The 18,288-nt window shown below is 46.5% G+C and overlaps 1 protein-coding gene across 1 annotated transcript in view; it reads right to left on the bottom strand.

The window, feature by feature from the left end:
- The window catches only part of LOC118394154 (immunoglobulin superfamily DCC subclass member 4-like), a 73,941-nt gene that overhangs the window by 19,874 nt on the left and 35,779 nt on the right, over positions 1–18,288 (bottom strand). Inside the window, exons 4-13 of the mRNA XM_052462154.1 lie at positions 16,632–16,765; positions 12,577–12,714; positions 11,847–11,999; positions 11,250–11,660; positions 10,850–11,014; positions 8,933–9,070; positions 5,261–5,434; positions 2,076–2,312; positions 1,773–1,874; positions 1,450–1,633 (exon numbers count right to left, since the gene is read on the bottom strand). Of these exons, the coding sequence (XP_052318114.1) occupies positions 1,450–1,633; positions 1,773–1,874; positions 2,076–2,312; positions 5,261–5,434; positions 8,933–9,070; positions 10,850–11,014; positions 11,250–11,660; positions 11,847–11,999; positions 12,577–12,714; positions 16,632–16,765 (1,836 nt within the window). The remainder of the gene's footprint in view (positions 1–1,449; positions 1,634–1,772; positions 1,875–2,075; positions 2,313–5,260; positions 5,435–8,932; positions 9,071–10,849; positions 11,015–11,249; positions 11,661–11,846; positions 12,000–12,576; positions 12,715–16,631; positions 16,766–18,288) is intronic.

An 18,288-nucleotide genomic window follows, 5' to 3' on the forward strand; every position in this document is an offset into this window, starting at 1 on the left:
GGGGTGGTGGTGGTCCCTGCCTGACCTGGTGTAGTAGGAGACCAGGAGATGTGTTGTGTTTGATATGGTCCCTGACTGACCTGGTGTAGTAGGAGACTAGGAGATGTGTTGTGTTTGGGGTGGTGGTGGTCCCTGACTGACCTGGTGTAGTAGGAGACTAGGAGATGTGTTGTGTTGGGGGTAGTGGTGGTCCCTGACTGACCTGGTGTAGTAGGAGACTAGGAGATGTGTTGTGTTTGGGGTAGTGGTGGTCCCTGCCTGACCTGGTGTAGTAGGAGACTAGGAGATGTGTTGTGTTGGGGTAGTGGTGGTCCCTGACTGACCTGGTGTAGTAGGAGACCAGGAGATGTGTTGTGTTGGGGGTAGTGGTGGTCCCTGACTGACCTGGTGTAGTAGGAGACCAGGAGATGTGTTGTGTTTGGGGTAGTGGTGGTCCCTGCCTGACCTGGTGTAGTAGGAGACCAGGAGATGTGTTGTGTTGGGGGTAGTGGTGGTCCCTGACTGACCTGGTGTAGTAGGAGACTAGGAGATGTGTTGTGTTGGGGGTAGTGGTGGTCCCTGACTGACCTGGTGTAGTAGGAGACTAGGAGATGTGTTGTGTTTGGGGTGGTGGTCCCTGACTGACCTGGTGTAGTAGGAGACCAGGAGATGTGTTGTGTTTGATATGGTCCCTGACTGACCTGGTGTAGTAGGAGACTAGGAGATGTGTTGTGTTTGGGGTGGTGGTCCCTGACTGACCTGGTGTAGTAGGAGACTAGGAGATGTGTTGTGTTTGATATGGTCCCTGACTGACCTGGTGTAGTAGGAGACTAGGAGATGTGTTGTGTTTGGGGTGGTGGTGGTCCCTGACTGACCTGGTGTAGTAGGAGACTAGGAGATGTGTTGTGTTTGGGGTGGTGGTCCCTGACTGACCTGGTGTAGTAGGAGACCAGGAGATGTGTTGTGTTTGGGGTGGTGGTCCCTGACTGACCTGGTGTAGTAGGAGACCAGGAGATGTGTTGTGTTGGGGGTAGTGGTGGTCCCTGACTGACCTGGTGTAGTAGGAGACCAGGAGATGTGTTGTGTTTGGGGTGGTGGTGGTCCCTGCCTGACCTGGTGTAGTAGGAGACTAGGAGATGTGTTGTGTTTGGGGTAGTGGTGGTCCCTGACTGACCTGGTGTAGTAGGAGACTAGGAGATGTGTTGTGTTTGGGGTAGTGGTGGTCCCTGACTGACCTGGTGTAGTAGGAGACTAGGAGATGTGTTGTGTTTGGGGTGGTGGTCCCTGACTGACCTGGTGTAGTAGGAGACCAGGAGATGTGTTGTGTTTGATATGGTCCCTGACTGACCTGGTGTAGTAGGAGACCAGGATATGTGTTCTGTTGGGGGTGGTGGTGGTCCCTGACTGACCTGGTGTAGTAGGAGACTAGGAGATGTGTTGTGTTGGGGGTAGTGGTGGTCCCTGACTGACCTGGTGTAGTAGGAGACCAGCGATGCGTTCCTGATGCCGGCCGGGCTGCAGCGTACGGTGTAGTTGATGATGCGGACGTTGCTGAAGCGAGGTTTCTCCCAGCGCAGCCAGATGGATGTGGAGCTGTTGGCTGTAGCCTTGATGCTGCTGGGGGGCAGGGGAGGGGGGTTCCCCTTAGGGGGCGCTGCAAAAACACACACAGACAGTTTATACACAAATATTGGTATTGTACAGACTTTCTTTAAATCTAACAGACAGAATAGAATGACACAAGCTCGCACGCACGCACACACACTGACACACACACCGATGAATAGACACACCTTTGCCATGTGCCTTCTCCGTCCTGCCCTTCCATCCTGCAGCATAGCCATCCGTCTGCTTATTGAAGGCCCACACCTTCACTTCATATAGTCTGTCAGGAACTGACACACACACATAAATATATAGAAACGTATCTCAAGACAGAAACACACCACATTATACATAACCACAAGAAAGCTTGGCATAATGACCACGAGTTCCAAACATATTATTAATAGTCACATTTTACCATACAAATAATATCACCTGGACCAGTAGGAAGTGATTTAAACAACACTGGCATGTGAACATCCCAGACTCACCCAGACTAGAGACCTCATGATGTTTGACCCTCTTGCGGAGCTTGATGGTGTGGGCCTCCATCCTCCTCACCCGCTCCCTCTCAGGATGAGCCTCCCCATTGGTCAGGTCGTCACCAACCACCTCCCTGCAAAAGAGCTTGTAGCCGGAGATCTGCGTGTGATTGGGCGGGGGCTGCCATGTGACATGGAGGGAGTTCATTTTGGCCCTAACCTTCAGCTCTGTGGGAGCAAAGATCACTGGGGAAAGACGAAAAGCAAACAAGGAGACAGCGTGAAACAACATTACTAGAGCGCATGACATGATTCAACAAAACAAGATCCAGACACTGATTTATTGTACCAACTCAATTTGACAATCTCCTAATGACTTTAACATTAAATAATGTAATTCTATAGACCTGTATCTAGAACAGGTGCCACCTTAATTGAGGATGATGGGCTTATGGTAATTAATGGAATGGTATCAAACATAAAACACATTGTTACTATGTGTTTTAATACCATTCCAATCTATTCCAGCCATTGTTATAAGCCGTCATCCCCTCAGCAGCTTCCTGTAATTCACATGAACTGACAAATAGGTCCTACTCAGTGAAATGTTCTTCTTCTGTGCATTAACATATTTTCTTCTTCTGTGCATTAAGAGATTTTCGTCTTCTGTGCATTAAGAGATTTTCTTCTTCTGTGCATTAACAGGTTTTCTTCTTCTGTGCATTAACAGGTTTTCTTCTTCTGTGCATTAACAGGTTTTCTTCTTCTGTGCATTAACAGGTTTTCTTCTTCTGTGCATTAACAGGTTTTCTTCTTCTGTGCATTAACAGGTTTTCTTCTTCTGTGCATTAACAGGTTTTCTTCTTCTGTGCATTAACAGGTTTTCTTCTTCTGTGCATTAACAGGTTTTCTTCTTCTGTGCATTAACAGGTTTTCTTCTTCTGTGCATTAACAAGTTTTCTTCCCCTGTGCATTAAGGGCATTTGTGAGAGCTCAGTCATTGTATAGAAAAGGATAGAATAGATTTATGTAAATTTCTTAGAAATGAATATTCTGCCTTTACCAAGAACCTCAGACACACACACACACAAACACATTGTAAGAGGCACAGAGTCAGCCTTCCCCCTGAATGGAGAGAAATTGTATGGCTGATGCAAATGTGAAGGAGAAGGTGTATTCAGCTATGAACAGTCAGCATGAATGGAAGGTTGCAGTGTTGTTTTCAGTGCTAGTATACTTAGTTGCAGGTTAAGACATGAAGGTGAGTCAATCTGGAAAATGTAAAGAAATTTTAAAGTTTCTTCAAGTGCAGAAGCAAAAACCCTCAAGCGCTATGATGAAACTGGCTGTCATGAGGACCGCCACAGGAAAGGAAGACCCAGAGCTACCTCTGTTCTTTAGAGTTACCAGCCTCAGAAATTGCAGCCCAAATAAATACTTCAGAGTTCATGTAACAGAGGAGACTGCATGAATCAGGCCTTAATGGTCGAATTGATGCCAAGAAACCACTACTAAAGGACACCAATAAGAAGAAGAGACTTGCTTAGACCAAGAAACACGAGCAATGGACATTAGTCCAGAGAAATCGGTCCTTTGGTCTGAGTCCAAATTTGAGATTTTTGGTGCCAACCGCGGTGTCTTTGTGAGACACAGAGTACGTGAACGGATGATCTTAGCATGTGTATTTCCCACCGTGAAGCATGGAGGAGGTGTAATGGTGTGGGGGTGCTTTGCTGGTGACACTGTCTGTGATTTATTTAGAATTCAAGGTACACTTCACCAGCATGATTACCACAGCATTCTGCAGCGATATGCCATCCCATCTAGTTTGCGCTTAGTGTAACTATAATTTGTTTATCAACAGGACAACGACCCAACACACCTTTAACCCAATTGAGATGATTTTAGATGAGTTGGACCGCAGAGTGAAGGAAAAGCAGCCAACAACTGCTCAGCATATGTGGGAACTCTGTTGGAAAAGAGGACTGTTGGAAAAGCTGGTTGATAGAAAGCCAAGAGTGTGCAAAGCTTCATCAAGGCAAAGGGTGGATACTTTGAAGAATCTAAAATATATTTTGATTTGTTTAAACCTCTTTGGGCTAGGGGGCAGTATTTTGACATCCAGATGAAAAGCTTGCCCAAAGTAAACTGCCTGCTACTCAGGCCCAGAAGCTAGGATATGAATATAATTGGTAGATTTAGATAGAAAACTGGTTGAATAATGTATGTGAGTATAACATAACTGATATGGCAGGCGAAAACCTGAGAAAAATCCATCCAGAATTTTTTGGTTTTTGAGGTCACTCTTTTCAATGGGATTTCTATGGGGATCTAGATTTCTAAGGCACTTGCTTGCAGTTCCCATCACTTCCACTAGATGTCAACAGTCTTTAGAAATTGGTTGATGTTTTTCCTTTGAGAAATTAAGAAATAGGTCTGTTCAGAACGAGGGTCGAGTCTAGTGTACTGTTTGTTAGGGGCGCGCCACCTGAAAGCTCGCTCCACTTTGTTTTCATCCGGTATTGAACACAGTTTATCCCGTCTTAAGTTTTATTGATTATTTACGTTAAAAAACCCCAAAGGTGTATTAGGAAAGTTGTTTGAAATGTTTGGAACAAGTTTACAGGTAACTTATTAGATATTTTGGAGTCATGTTGCGCGAGTTGGAACCAGTTCTTTCTGGATCAAACGCGCCAAATAAATTGTCATTTTGGAGATATAACAATGGAATTTATCGAACAAAAGGACCGCCAACAAAAGAAGGTCTTCAAAGGTAAGGCATGAATTATATCGTTATTTCTGCGTTTTGTGTTGCGCCTGGCTGGTTGAAATATGAATGTCATGTGTTTGTTTGGTGGGGGGATAATCGCATGGTTTGATTTCGCCGAAAAGCCTTTTTGAAATCTGACACGTTGGCTGGATTAACAACAAGTGCAGCTTTAATTTGGTGTTTTGCATGTGTGATTTCATGAAAGTTGAATATTTCTAGTAATTTAATTTGAATTTGGCGCTATGCCATTTCACCGGATGTTGCCGTGACAGGTTCACTTTCTTGGTTACTACTTGATTCCATAAGTGTTATTTCATCATTTTGATGTCTTCACTATTATTCTACAATGTACAACCCTTGAAAGAGTAGGTGTGTCATATATAAATATATATAGAAAGAGAGAGGGCAGGGCGCGAGGTCTCACCCATGCTGTGGTTAAAGTGGGCTGGGGTGTGGTGCTGAGCCCACTCAGATGGCACACCAAAGCCTGCTCCCGTTCCTGCCGCCATCCGCAGCCGATAGGCCTGGTTAGGCTGCAGCTCCCGCAAGGTAAGCTGAGTCTCATTCCCCCCCACCTCCACAGAAAACACGTTGTCCACTAAAGTAAACACACACACACATACATACATAAGATGCAGCCCATCTTCATAATTATCCATGACCTTATTATGCAAGACCTGATGACTCATTGTATACCATGGATAGAACATAGAACACTTTATGCTTTGGGCTTATACCCCAAGTCACTCTTCAATACTTAATGCTTAGAATCCACAATTGTTCTCCAATTGTGGTCCTTCTGTGGCTCAGTTGGTAGAGCATGGCGCTTGTAATGCCAGGGTAGTGGGTTCGATTCCCGGGACCACCCATACGTAGAATGTATGCACACATGACTGTAAGTCGCTTTGGATAAAAGCGTCAGCTAAATGGCATATATTATTATTATTATTATTATTATTATTCTTGGAGCCAAAATGTGTGTGACTGAGTTTAAGAGTCTTTTGTAGTCATTCAGGACACACTCCCCAACAACAACTGCCTGGCTGTCTCTCTGCTGTTGCACACTGATACACATGCCAACAGGGCATACACAAACACGCGCACATAGGCACACAAACACGCACACATAGGCACACAAACACGCACACATAAACACACAAACACGCGCACATAGACACACAAACACGCGCACATAGACACACAAACACGCACACATAAACACGCACACATAGACACACAAACACGCGCACATAGACACACAAACACGCACACATAGACACACAAACACGCACACATAGACACACAAACACGCGCACATAGACACACAAACATGCACACATAGACACACAAACAACATAGACACACAAACACGCGGCACACATAGACACACATAGACACACAAACACGCACACATAGACACAAACAAACACAGGCACACATAGACACATAGGCACACAAACACGGCACACATAGACACACAAACACGCGCACATAGACACACAAACACGCACACATAGGCACACAAACACGCACACATAGACACACAAACACGCACAAACAGGCATAGGCACACAAACACGCACATAGACACACAAACAGGCACACATAGCACAAACACGCACACATAGACACACAAACACGCACACATAAACACACAAACACGCGCACATAGGCACACAAACACGCACACATAGGCACACAAACACGCACACATAGACACACAAACACGCGCACATAGACACACAAACACGCACACATAGACACACAAACACGCACACATAGACACACAAACAGGCACACATAGACACACAAACAGGCACACATAGACACAAAACAGGCACACATAGACACACAAACAGGCACACATAGGCACACAAACAGGCACACATAGACACACAAACAGGCACACATAGACACACAAACAAACAGGCACACATAGACACACAAACAGGCACACATAGACACACAAACAGGCACACATAGACACACAAACAGGCACACATAGACACACAAACAGGCACACATAGACACACAAACAGGCACACATAGACACACAAACAGGCACACATAGACACACAAACAGGCGCACATAGACACACAAACAGGCACACATAGACACACAAACAGGCACACATAGACACACAAACAGGCACACATAGACACACAAACAGGCGCACATAGACACAAACACACGCACATAGACACACAAACAGGCACACATAGACACACAAACAGGCGCACATAGACACACAAACAGGCACACATAGACACACAAACAGGCGCACATAGACACACAAACAGGCACACATAGACACACAAACAGGCACACATAGACACACAAACACGCACACATAGACACACAAACACGCACACATAGACACACAAACAGGCACACATAGACACACAAACACGCACACATAGACACACAAACAGGCACACATAGACACACAAACAGGCACACATAGACACACAAACAGGCACACAAACAGGCACACATAGACACACAAACAGGCACACATAGACACACAAACACGCACACATAGGCACACAAACACGCACACATAGACACAAACAAACACGCACACACACAAACAGGCACACATAGACACACAAACAGGCACACATAGACACACAAACAGGCACACATAGACACACAAACAGGCACACATAGACACACAAACACGCACACATAGACACACAAACACGCGCACATAGACACACAAACACGCGCACATAGGCACACAAACACGCACACATAGACACACAAACACGCGCACATAGACACACAAACACGCACACATAGACACACAAACACGCACACATAAATACACAAACAGGCACACATAGACACACAAACAGGCACACATAGACACAAACACGCGCACATAGACACACAAACAGGCACACATAGATGAACAAACAGGCACACATAGAGACACAAACAGGCACACATAGACACACAAACAGGCGCACATAGACACAAACAAACAGGCACACATAGACACACAAACAGGCACACATAGACACACAAACAGGCACACATAGACACACAAACAGGCACACATAGACACAAACAAACAGGCACACATAGACACACAAACAGGCACACATAGACACACAAACAGGCACACATAGACACACAAACAGGCACACATAGACACACAAACAAGCACACATAGACACACAAACAGGCACACATAGACACACAAACAGGCACACATAGACACACAAACAGGCACACATAGACACACAAACAAGCACACATAGACACACAAACAGGCACACATAGACACACAAACAGGCACACATAGACACACAAACAGGCACACATAGACACACAAACAGGCACACATAGACACACAAACAGGCACACATAGACACACAAACAGGCACACATAGAGACACAAACAGGCACACATAGACACACAAACAGGCACACATAGACACACAAACAGGCACACATAGACACACAAACAGGCACACATAGACACACAAACAGGCACACATAGACACACAAACAGGCACACATAGACACACAAACAGGCACACATAGAGACACAAACAGGCACACATAGACACACAAACAGGCACACATAGACACACAAACAAGCACACATAGACACACAAACAGGCACACATAGACACACAAACAGGCACACATAGACACACAAACAGGCACACATAGACACACAAACAGGCACACATAGACACACAAACAGGCACACATAGACACACAAACAAGCACACATAGACACACAAACAAGCACACATAGACACACAAACAAGCACACATAGACACACAAACAGGCACACATAGACACACAAACAGGCACACATAGACACACAAACAGGCACACATAGACACACAAACAGGCACACATTCAGCCATAATTAATATAATTCTCTACTACAGGAATCCTAACTTTAGATGCGCACGCTTTATGGTTGCATAAATCATGCATTGATTTGAGGCTTTGTGCCTTCCTGAAACATGAACACATGTACCACCACGTTCTAATACCGGACAGCGTTATAATAACACAGGACAGCAGTGTAGTACTGTAGCCTCCGTGCCAGTACATGGTGATGTGCTCGCCTTGTTCCAGTGTGGAGTAGTCGATGCGGTAGCGGGTGACAGCTCCTCTGCTGTGCTGGGAGGACAGGGGCAGCCACATCACTCTGATGTCTGTAGGAGAGGTGCTGAGCAGGGACAGCTGTGGAGGGGCACTGGGTACTGTGGGGTAGAGCATGGCAGGACATTCTTAGTATTATATATGCCATTTAGCAGACGCTTTTATCCAAAGCGACTTACAGTCATGTGTGCATACATTCTACGTATGGGTGGTCCCGGGAATCGAACCCACTACCCTGGCGTTATAAGCGCCATGCTCTACCAACTGTGCCACAGAAGGTCCATTTAATGTGTCATATAGTTTGCAGTACAGATTAGAGGTCGACCGATTAATCGGAATGGCCGATTAATTCGGGCTGATTTCAAGTTTTCATAACAATCGGAAATCGGTGTTTTTTTTCAAATATATTTTTTTACACCTTTATTTAATCATTATTTAACTAGGCAAGTCAGTTAAGAACACATTCTTATTTTCAATGACGGCCTAGGAACAGTGGCTTAACTGCCTTGTTCAGGGGCAGAACGACAGATTTTCACCTTGTCAACTCGGGGGATCCAATCTTGCAACCTTAACTAGTCCAATTTAATAACGACCTGCCTCTCTCTCGTTGCACTCCACAAGGAGTTATGCGAATGCAGTAAGCCAAGGTAAGTTGCTAGCTAGCATTAAACGTATCTTATAAAAAACAATCAATCATAATCACTAGTTAACTACATATGGTTGATGATATTACTAGATATTATCTAGCGTGTCCTGCGTTGCATATAATCTGACTGAGCATACAAGTATCTGACTGAGCGGTGGTAGTCAGAAGCAGGCGCGTAAACATTCATTAAAACAGCACTTTCGTGCGTTGTTTATGACTTCAAGCCTATCAACTCCCGAGATGAGGCTTGTGTAACCGAAGTGAAATGGCTAGCTATTTAGCGCACGCTAATTGTCGTTGTGTTGCTGGTTCGAGCCCAGGGAGGAGCGAGGAGAAGGACGGAAGCTATACTGTTACACTGGAAATACTAAAGTGCCTATAAGAACATCCAATAGTCAAAGGTTAATTAAATACAAATGGTATAGAGGGAAATAGTCCATTAATTCATATAATAACTACAACCTAAAACTTCTTACGTGGGAATATTGAAGACTCATGTTAAAAGGAACCACCAGCTTTCATATGTTCTCATGTTCTGAGCAAGGAACTGAAACGTTAGCTTTCTTACATGGCACATATTTTGCATGGAACATATTGCACTTTTACTTTCTTCTCCAACACTTTATTTTTGCATTATTTAAACCAAATTGAACATGTTTCATTATTTACTTGAGGCTAAATTGATTTTTATTAATGTATTATATTAAGTTAAAATAAGTGTTCATTCAGTATTGTTGTAATTGTCATTAATACAAATAAATAAATCAAAAATCGTCAGATTAATCGGTATCTGCTTTTATGGTCCTCCAATAATCTGTATCGGCGTTGAAAAATCATAATCGGTCGAACCTCTAGTACAGATAACCCTGGATCTAATGTCTGGTGACTTAAGTAGCCGATCATATTCTCTGGAGGGTCACAGCATGTCAGATCAGGTACAGGACACTCTGAGTATCCATACATCAACCATACTATTCTGCAGGCTACTATACCAATTTATTCATTACATTATCTCCTAGCAACAAAGTAGAATCACATAGCTAGTTGACGGGCAACAATATCTACTTAGGTGTGTTACTCACGTATAATAAAGGTTGTATTACAATTGACCGTGTCATACCTTCTTTTTACTCTCAAGTGTAAGATGACTCATGGAGGCTGTCATGTGGATGCATTAGATCTAACAGTGTCTCTGTTGTTTTCCTTTGAGAAGTGAGGTCTTTGGTCTACTCACCGTCCTCCAGCATCTCCACGGTGACGGGCCGTGACGGGCGACTAGCTCCCATGGGGGAGTAGGCCACCACGTAGAAGGTATAGGCTGTGTGTGGCAGTAGCTCCTTCACATGGTACTCTGTGGTATCGTTGTTCACGGCAAACTGGTATTCCATGTGATCAGAGCCTGTGGACCACACAAGCCCAGTGTTTTACCTGGAGCACAGGACACACTCAGCCTGACCTGACAGTGTCCTTCTCTACCATGCTATCAAGGAACCAGGCACCTATGTATGTTAATGCACACACACACACACACACACACACACACACACAACACACACACACACACACACACACACACACACACACACACACACACACACACACACACACACACACACACACACACACACACACACCTGAAGTGGGCTGGTAGTGCACAGAGAAGCCTATAATCTGGTCACTGTTGTGTTCGGGCCGTTCCCAGGTGAGGAGGGCGGTGGTGCTTGATTGGGGCGTGGCAGAGAGCTGGTGTGGCGGGCTGGGTAGACCCTCTCGCACAATGACAGACAGCTTGGCTGTGGCACAGGCCGTCCCCAGAGCGTTGTCAGCGATGCATTGGTAGTACCCTGCGTCATCCAGGCCCAGCTGGTTGATGAGCAGCACCCCAGGGCTCTGGGTCTTCACCCGTCCGTTAGACTTGACCGGCTTGCCATTCTTCAGCCAGTGCAGCGCCGGGGGAGGCTCCCCAGAGCTGTTACACACAAACCTGGCTGTGTTTCCCCGAGAGAGAGACACCGTCTCTGGGGGCTGGAGGATCACTGGTGGGGCTGGGAGAATGCAAATAGAGAAACATCCTTCTAAGGAAAAAATCCTTCACAGCAGCATATATATTACAATTTACTAGAGGACCAGAGAACTAAGATAAAAGCCAAGAATACAAATCAGAGGTCTAAGATTGAAGCCAAACATGCAATCTATACCACATTCTCACACTCACATATTCTTCCTCTTACCTGGCACATGCAGTTCAGCCGCAGCGATGACAAACTCGCGGGTCTTGGGTTTGTTGGCACGGCAGACGTAGACGCCTGCATGGTAACGCCGTGTGTTGGGGATCACCAGGTTGGTTTCCAGGACAACCACGTCGGTGGCGATGGGCTTCCCGTCTGTGTCCAGGAGAAAGAGCAGAAAGGAACAGAGAAGAGACAAGCGATTTCAAAGAAAACAATATCAGAAAAGACCAAACTAAAGCAATTAAAAACAGTAGTTTCATGCACACAACACTAGGCACTGCCATTTCAAGGTAGCTCAGTTCAGCAGTTGAACGTCGACCACAGAAAAGTATAGTGAGCATATCCAGCCACTAGGTGGCACTGTAAGACCTCTGTGATGACGGGAGTTTTGTCAGCAAAGGTAGAAATATGAAACACAATGAAGATGATATTACAGGAATAACACAGGAGCTTAGTACCAAAGTATTGGCCAGGCTCTCGTTGTGACATTGGTATTGAGTCTATTCTTTCATTTAACTAGGCAAGTTAGTTAAGAACAAATTCTTATTTACAACTACGGCCTACCCCGGCCAAACCTGGGCCAATTCTGCACCACCCTAAGGGACTCCCAATCAGGGCCGTATCTGATACAGCCTGGATTTGAACCAGGGACTGCAGTGATGCCTCTTGCACTGAGATGCAATGCCTTAGACCGCTGCACCACTCGGGAGGGATTGAGAGAGAGTCTTACCCTGTCTGCTCCAGGACACCAGGGGTTTGGGCTGCCCCCCCTGGGCCATGCACTCCATCACTGCTGGACGCCCTTGCACCACTGTGGCATTTTGAGGAGGTGCCACAATCACTACCTCACTTTGGGCAGGGCCAGGACCTGGGCACACAGACACAACACAGACACAACACAGACACAGGAATCAACAGCTGCCTTACAACCAACTCCAACCCTCAATGTCTTATATCAGACACCGTCATTCTAACGCGGCATGTCACAAATGACCTACCAATGAACTCAGTTTAGGCAGGGTCGTGGTGCTATCTGATGTAAGACAATGCTGGGGCCCTTGTCAGGATTCAGTGTAACAACTCTGAACACGCAACTCAAGACAACTGGGAATGGTCATCCAACTGGGAATTCCAAGCTGGAAACTCTGGCATCTTTATAGAACTCAGACTTTCCGGCCTGAAGATCACTCATGTCATGATTTGACCATGTTTCCTCGAGTTCCCAGTTGTTTTGAAAGCACCACCAGTCCTGTCCTGTCCTCTCCATCACTATGACATCACAGCAGCTCTCAATAGGGGAGGAAAGATCTCCTGACAACAGTCTAGTTTCCCCTTGGGCCCACAGTGATTAAAGCTTGGCCCTCTCGGTTAGTTAGGATCAGTGTTACCAATTTAGTGACTTTGTCGCTATATTTATCAAGTTTTCAGACACCGCCAGTGACTTATATTGGTAAAAGAGTTTAGTGACAAATTCAGCAACTTTTCAGGCTGCCTTTGGGGAGTTTTGGCTCCTGAGAGTTTCTATGGTTTTGATAGCATTTAGTGACTTTCCCCACACAATTCTGCCACAAACGAGAATGGGAGAAGCTGTCTGTGTAACAAAAATCACAGCAACGGTGCACACACAGGCAGAGAAGCACAAGGGAAGAGCGTTTGCGGCAGGAGAGGGGCCAAAAACACGACATCGGGGACCGCAGCTGTGCCGCAGCAAGGCCAATTGGTACTGTGACGTAGTCGTGGCAATGCAAAATGTCATCTAGCGACTTCTAGCGACAAATCAAGGAGCCAATAGAGATTCTCACTGAAAAATCGTTGGCAACACTGTTTAGGAAGATGAGTGGAGGAGACAGAGCTAGCTACTAGCCTGGTTAAAACAGAATGCTGAATGCTGCACAACCAGGCTAGCTAGCTGCCCCAATGGGCTTAAGAGAGGAGCAGAAGGCTCTATATTATGTATGCTAAACCTCTTTGCAGTCACTTATTGTAGACGGATTGACAGAGAGAGAGAGAGAGAGAGAGAGAGAGAGAGAGAGAGAGAGAGAGAGAGAGAGAGAGAGAGAGAGAGAGAGAGAGAGAGAGAGACAGAGGGGATCTGAGGGAGAAGGGAGTCAGATAATGGAGGAGAGGCAGTGAGGGCCTTACTCTGAGAGCATGGTGGTGTAATTCTGCCAAACTATATGACTAAATAAATCTTCATCATTTTCTTGGAGGAGTAGAAGAGTGCATTAGCAGAGCAGATGAGGCCCTTATTTTTAGTGGCTCTGTGTGAGTGGCTCTGGAGGTAATTATGGTAGGAGGGGAGGCCCATCACACTGCCTGGGCCGGGGCCTGCTCTGCCTGTCTCTCTGCTCAGAGCCTACATTATGATAATGAGCTCCAGCAGGGTCCTGGGATACCGTAAGCACATTATAAATTAATCATTGAGCATACATACAGCACTACTTGGTTATGCATGAGGGCTTAAGGTTTTAAATGGGCCAGTCGAGTTCTCCCAGGATTGCAGGATGTGCCTTGATAGGGTTTTGTATAAGTTCTGTGCTCAGAGTGTGTGTGCGTGTGTGTGTGTGTGCTTTGCATGCATGTGTATGCGTGGATGAGAGAGAGAAAGTACACTGAACAAAAATCTAAAAGCAAAGCGTTCGTCCCATGTTTCATGATCTGAAAATACCTGATATTTTCCATACATAGTTTATTTCTCTCAAATTTGGTGCACAAATTGGTTTACATCCCTGTTAGTGAACATTTATCCTTTGCCAAGATAAACAGCATGATCATTACACAGGTGCACCTTGTGCTGTGGACAATAAAAGGCCACTTTAAAATGTTTTGTCACACAACTCAATGCCACAGATTTTTCGAGGGAGCGTGCAATAGGCATGCTGACTGCAAGAATGTCCGGCCTCACAACCGCAGACCACATGTAACCACGCAAGCTCAGGACCTCCATATCCGGCTTCTCCATCTGCATGATCGTCTGATGAGGGGTGGTGGTGTGGTGGTGGGGCTGAGTAGTATTTCTGTCTGTAATAAAGCCCTTTTGTGGGGACAAGCTCGTTATGATCGGCTGGGCCTGGCTCCCCAGTAGGTGGCTGCCCAGTCATGTAAGGCCCATAGGTTAGAGCCTAATACATTTCTTTCAATTGACTGATTTCCTGATATGAACTGTAACTTTGTAAAATTGTTGAAATTGTTGCATGTTGCGTTTATATTTTGGTTCAGTATATAAAGGTATAGACGTAATGTACAATTGAATAAGTGGAGTTGATGTGCTCAGAATTATTCTGTCAGGAAGATGACATTGGTGTTCAGGTATTCCATTCATAAACCTCTTCCAAATTGAAAGCTAGAGATGTAATGGCGTTAGATTTGACATGTTTTACGTAATGCCTCAAAAAGTCTGGGAGTGCTTTCTTCTCTGACCTTCAGGTTTCTAAGGCAGCAGGACACCAAATACCTACTATAGCTACTGTAAGCTAGCATCACTTCAAACAGTCTTTTGGATATTGGGAGGTGTGAAAAAGGCAGGAATGCTGTAATTTCTTCACCTGCTCAGGCTGTCTGTGTGACTGTGAGAGTGGTGTGTGTGTGCGTGTGTGAAATATGTGTTGTGTGTGTGTGTGTGTGTGTGTGTGTGTGTGTGTGTGTGTGTGTGTGTGTGTGTGTGTGTGTGTGTGAAAGTGTGTGGTGTTTGTGTACTCATCCGTGTGTGTGGGAGAGAAAGAAGGTATACAGTAAGTGTGTCAAGGAGTATTGAGTCATCAACATAATGCAAAGTCTATTTGTGAATGTGCGTGTCATGCCCTGATCTGTTTCACCTGTCTTTGTGATTGTCTCCTCCCACCTCCAGGTGTCACCCGTTTTCCCCATTAGTATTTATTCCGGTGTTCCCTGTTTGTCTGTTGCCAGCTTGTCTTGTCAAGCCAACCAGTGTGGTTTTCCATGTGCCTGTTTTTTTTCTTCTTCTTATCTCTCTTTTGCTAGTCCTTGCGGTTTTGACCCTTGCCTGCCTTGACTCTGAACCAGCATGCCTGACCATACTGCCTGTCCTGACCTTGAGCCTGCCTGCCACTCTGTACCTCCTGGTCTCTGACCTTGTTATGATCTTTTGCCTGTCCCTTAGATTATAATAAATATCAGAGACTCGAACCACCCGCCTCCCATGTCTGCATCTGGGTTTCGCCCTGTGCCCTTAGCCCTTATAGTGCGTGCCTGTCTGTGAGTGTGTGGACATGCTGCAGGGTGCAGAGAGGTGATTCATCTCTGTTTCCCTCGCTGTTCCACAGGATGCAGACATTCCCACACAGTTCAGTCTTGTGTCCAGGTAACAAGCTCAATAGGGCCAATAGGTATAAAGACTCAGACATGTTGCTGATGCTCAGGTCTCTCTCTCTCTCTCTCTTTCTGTTTGCGTGCCAACGCTCACATAGAAGCAGATCTAAACATAGGCCTTTCACAGACACTAAAGTTTGACGGAACCAATTGAAGGCCAGGATTGATCTCCATCAGTAATTCACCTTTTGTCAGAAGGGAAGAGACGTGGGTGAGGAGAGCAGAGCGAGGCTGTGTATACTGCTTACAGCCTGCTGATATCAGACACGAGACCATATGTCTGGAGCCGTCTCTGTCTCTTTACCTCTCTCAGGAAATACAAATAAGCAGGAAGCCATCCACTAAATAGGCTATTTAAAGAACACACCGAGACAGACGGGGTCAAGCACGTCCAAAGGGATTGGCTACAGACGTCATCAGCAAGAGAGAGAGAGAGACTGTGAGAGCATAACATACCCGTAGTGACAGTGAGGATGGCATCCTGGCTGAACCGTTTCCGGGCAAAGTTGGAGGCCACACAGCGGTACGCACCCCCATCCTCCTTAACCGCCCCCAAGATCTGGAGCACACCGTTAGGGAGAGAGATGAACCTGGAGACAGAGGGAAAGGGAGAGAGGGTGGGAAGGAGAGAGTGTGTGGAGGGGGGAGAGGGTGGGAAGGAGAGAGAGTGTGTGGAGGGGGGAGAGGGTGGGAAGGAGAGAGAGTGTGGAAGGGGGAGAGGGTGGGAAGGAGAGAGAGTGTGTGGAAGGGGGAGAGGGTGGGAAGGAGAGAGAGTGTGTGGAAGGGGAGAGGGTGGGAAGGAGAGAGCAGGAGTGTGTGGAGGGGGAGAGGGTGGGAAGGAGAGAGAGTGTGTGGAAGGGGAGAGGGTGGGAAGGAGAGAGAGTGTGGAGGGGGAGAGGGTGGGAAGGAGAGAGAGTGTGTGGAAGGGGAGGGGTGGGAAGGAGAGAGAGTGTGTGGAAGGGGGAGAGGGTGGGAAGGAGAGAGAGTGTGGGAAGGGGAGAGGGTGGGAAGGAGAGAGAGTGTGGGAAGGGGGAGAGGGTGGGAAGGAGAGAGAGTGTGTGGAAGGGGGAGAGGGTGGGAAGGAGAGAGAGTGTGGAAGGGGGAGAGGGTGGGAAGGAGAGAGTGTGTGGAAGGGGGAGAGGGTGGGAAGGAGAGAGAGTGTGTGGAAGGGGGAGAGGGTGGGAAGGAGAGAGAGTGTGTGGAAGGGGGAGAGGGTGGGAAGGAGAGAGAGTGTGTGGAAGGGGGAGGGGGGGGGAAGGAGAGAGAGTGTGTGGAAGGGGGAGAGGGGGGGAAGGAGAGAGAGTGTGTGGAAGGGGGAGAGGGTGGGAAGGAGAGAGAGTGTGTTGAAGGGGGAGAGGGTGGGAAGGAGAGAGTGTGTGGAAGGGGGAGAGGGTGGGAAGGAGAGAGAGTGTGTGGAAGGGGGAGAGGGTGGGAAGGAGAGAGAGTGTGTGGAAGGGGGAGAGTGCAAGAACTAGTGTTTAGTGAGATATAATAACTCACTGGTAATCTCCAACTGTGTACACGCTCATTACCACCATACAGAACTGCAGGAGTAGGTCTCCAGTGACGGCCATTAGGCTACACTCTCCTTATATCTAACCGCTATTTAGCATAACGCCGTCCACAAATATGGAATCTCAAATTAAAGTAGACAAAATAAAGGAAGAAGAAAGAAATGACACTAAATACATTGTATTCCTAATGACAAAGAATATGTAAACAGGGGAGAAAAAGAAGAGACTAGAAAGAAAGAATGATTTAGAAATCTTTACTGATAGATGTAAGAGAACAATGAGCTCTCAATCTAGGTCAGAGAGATTGCGCATTGCAAAACAGCATTTCGAAGCAGCCATGGCTGCTGGTTGTGCCGACTCTTGTCAATATTTATCTCTCTTTCACCCACCAGCTACTCTTCCTCCTCCCTCCCTCCCTCCTTGCCCCTCTGCTGCCATGGAAGACCGGTCAGGTTCCACACACCCACCCACCCAAACACACACACACACACACACACGCACACGCACACGCACACGCACACGCACACACACACACACACACACACACACACACACACACACAAACCCGGATGGTTCCTCCAAGCCTGAGGCCTGGGCTT

This window comes from Oncorhynchus keta, chromosome 14 (genome assembly GCF_023373465.1).
Source record: "Oncorhynchus keta strain PuntledgeMale-10-30-2019 chromosome 14, Oket_V2, whole genome shotgun sequence".
NCBI lineage: Eukaryota > Metazoa > Chordata > Actinopteri > Salmoniformes > Salmonidae > Oncorhynchus > Oncorhynchus keta.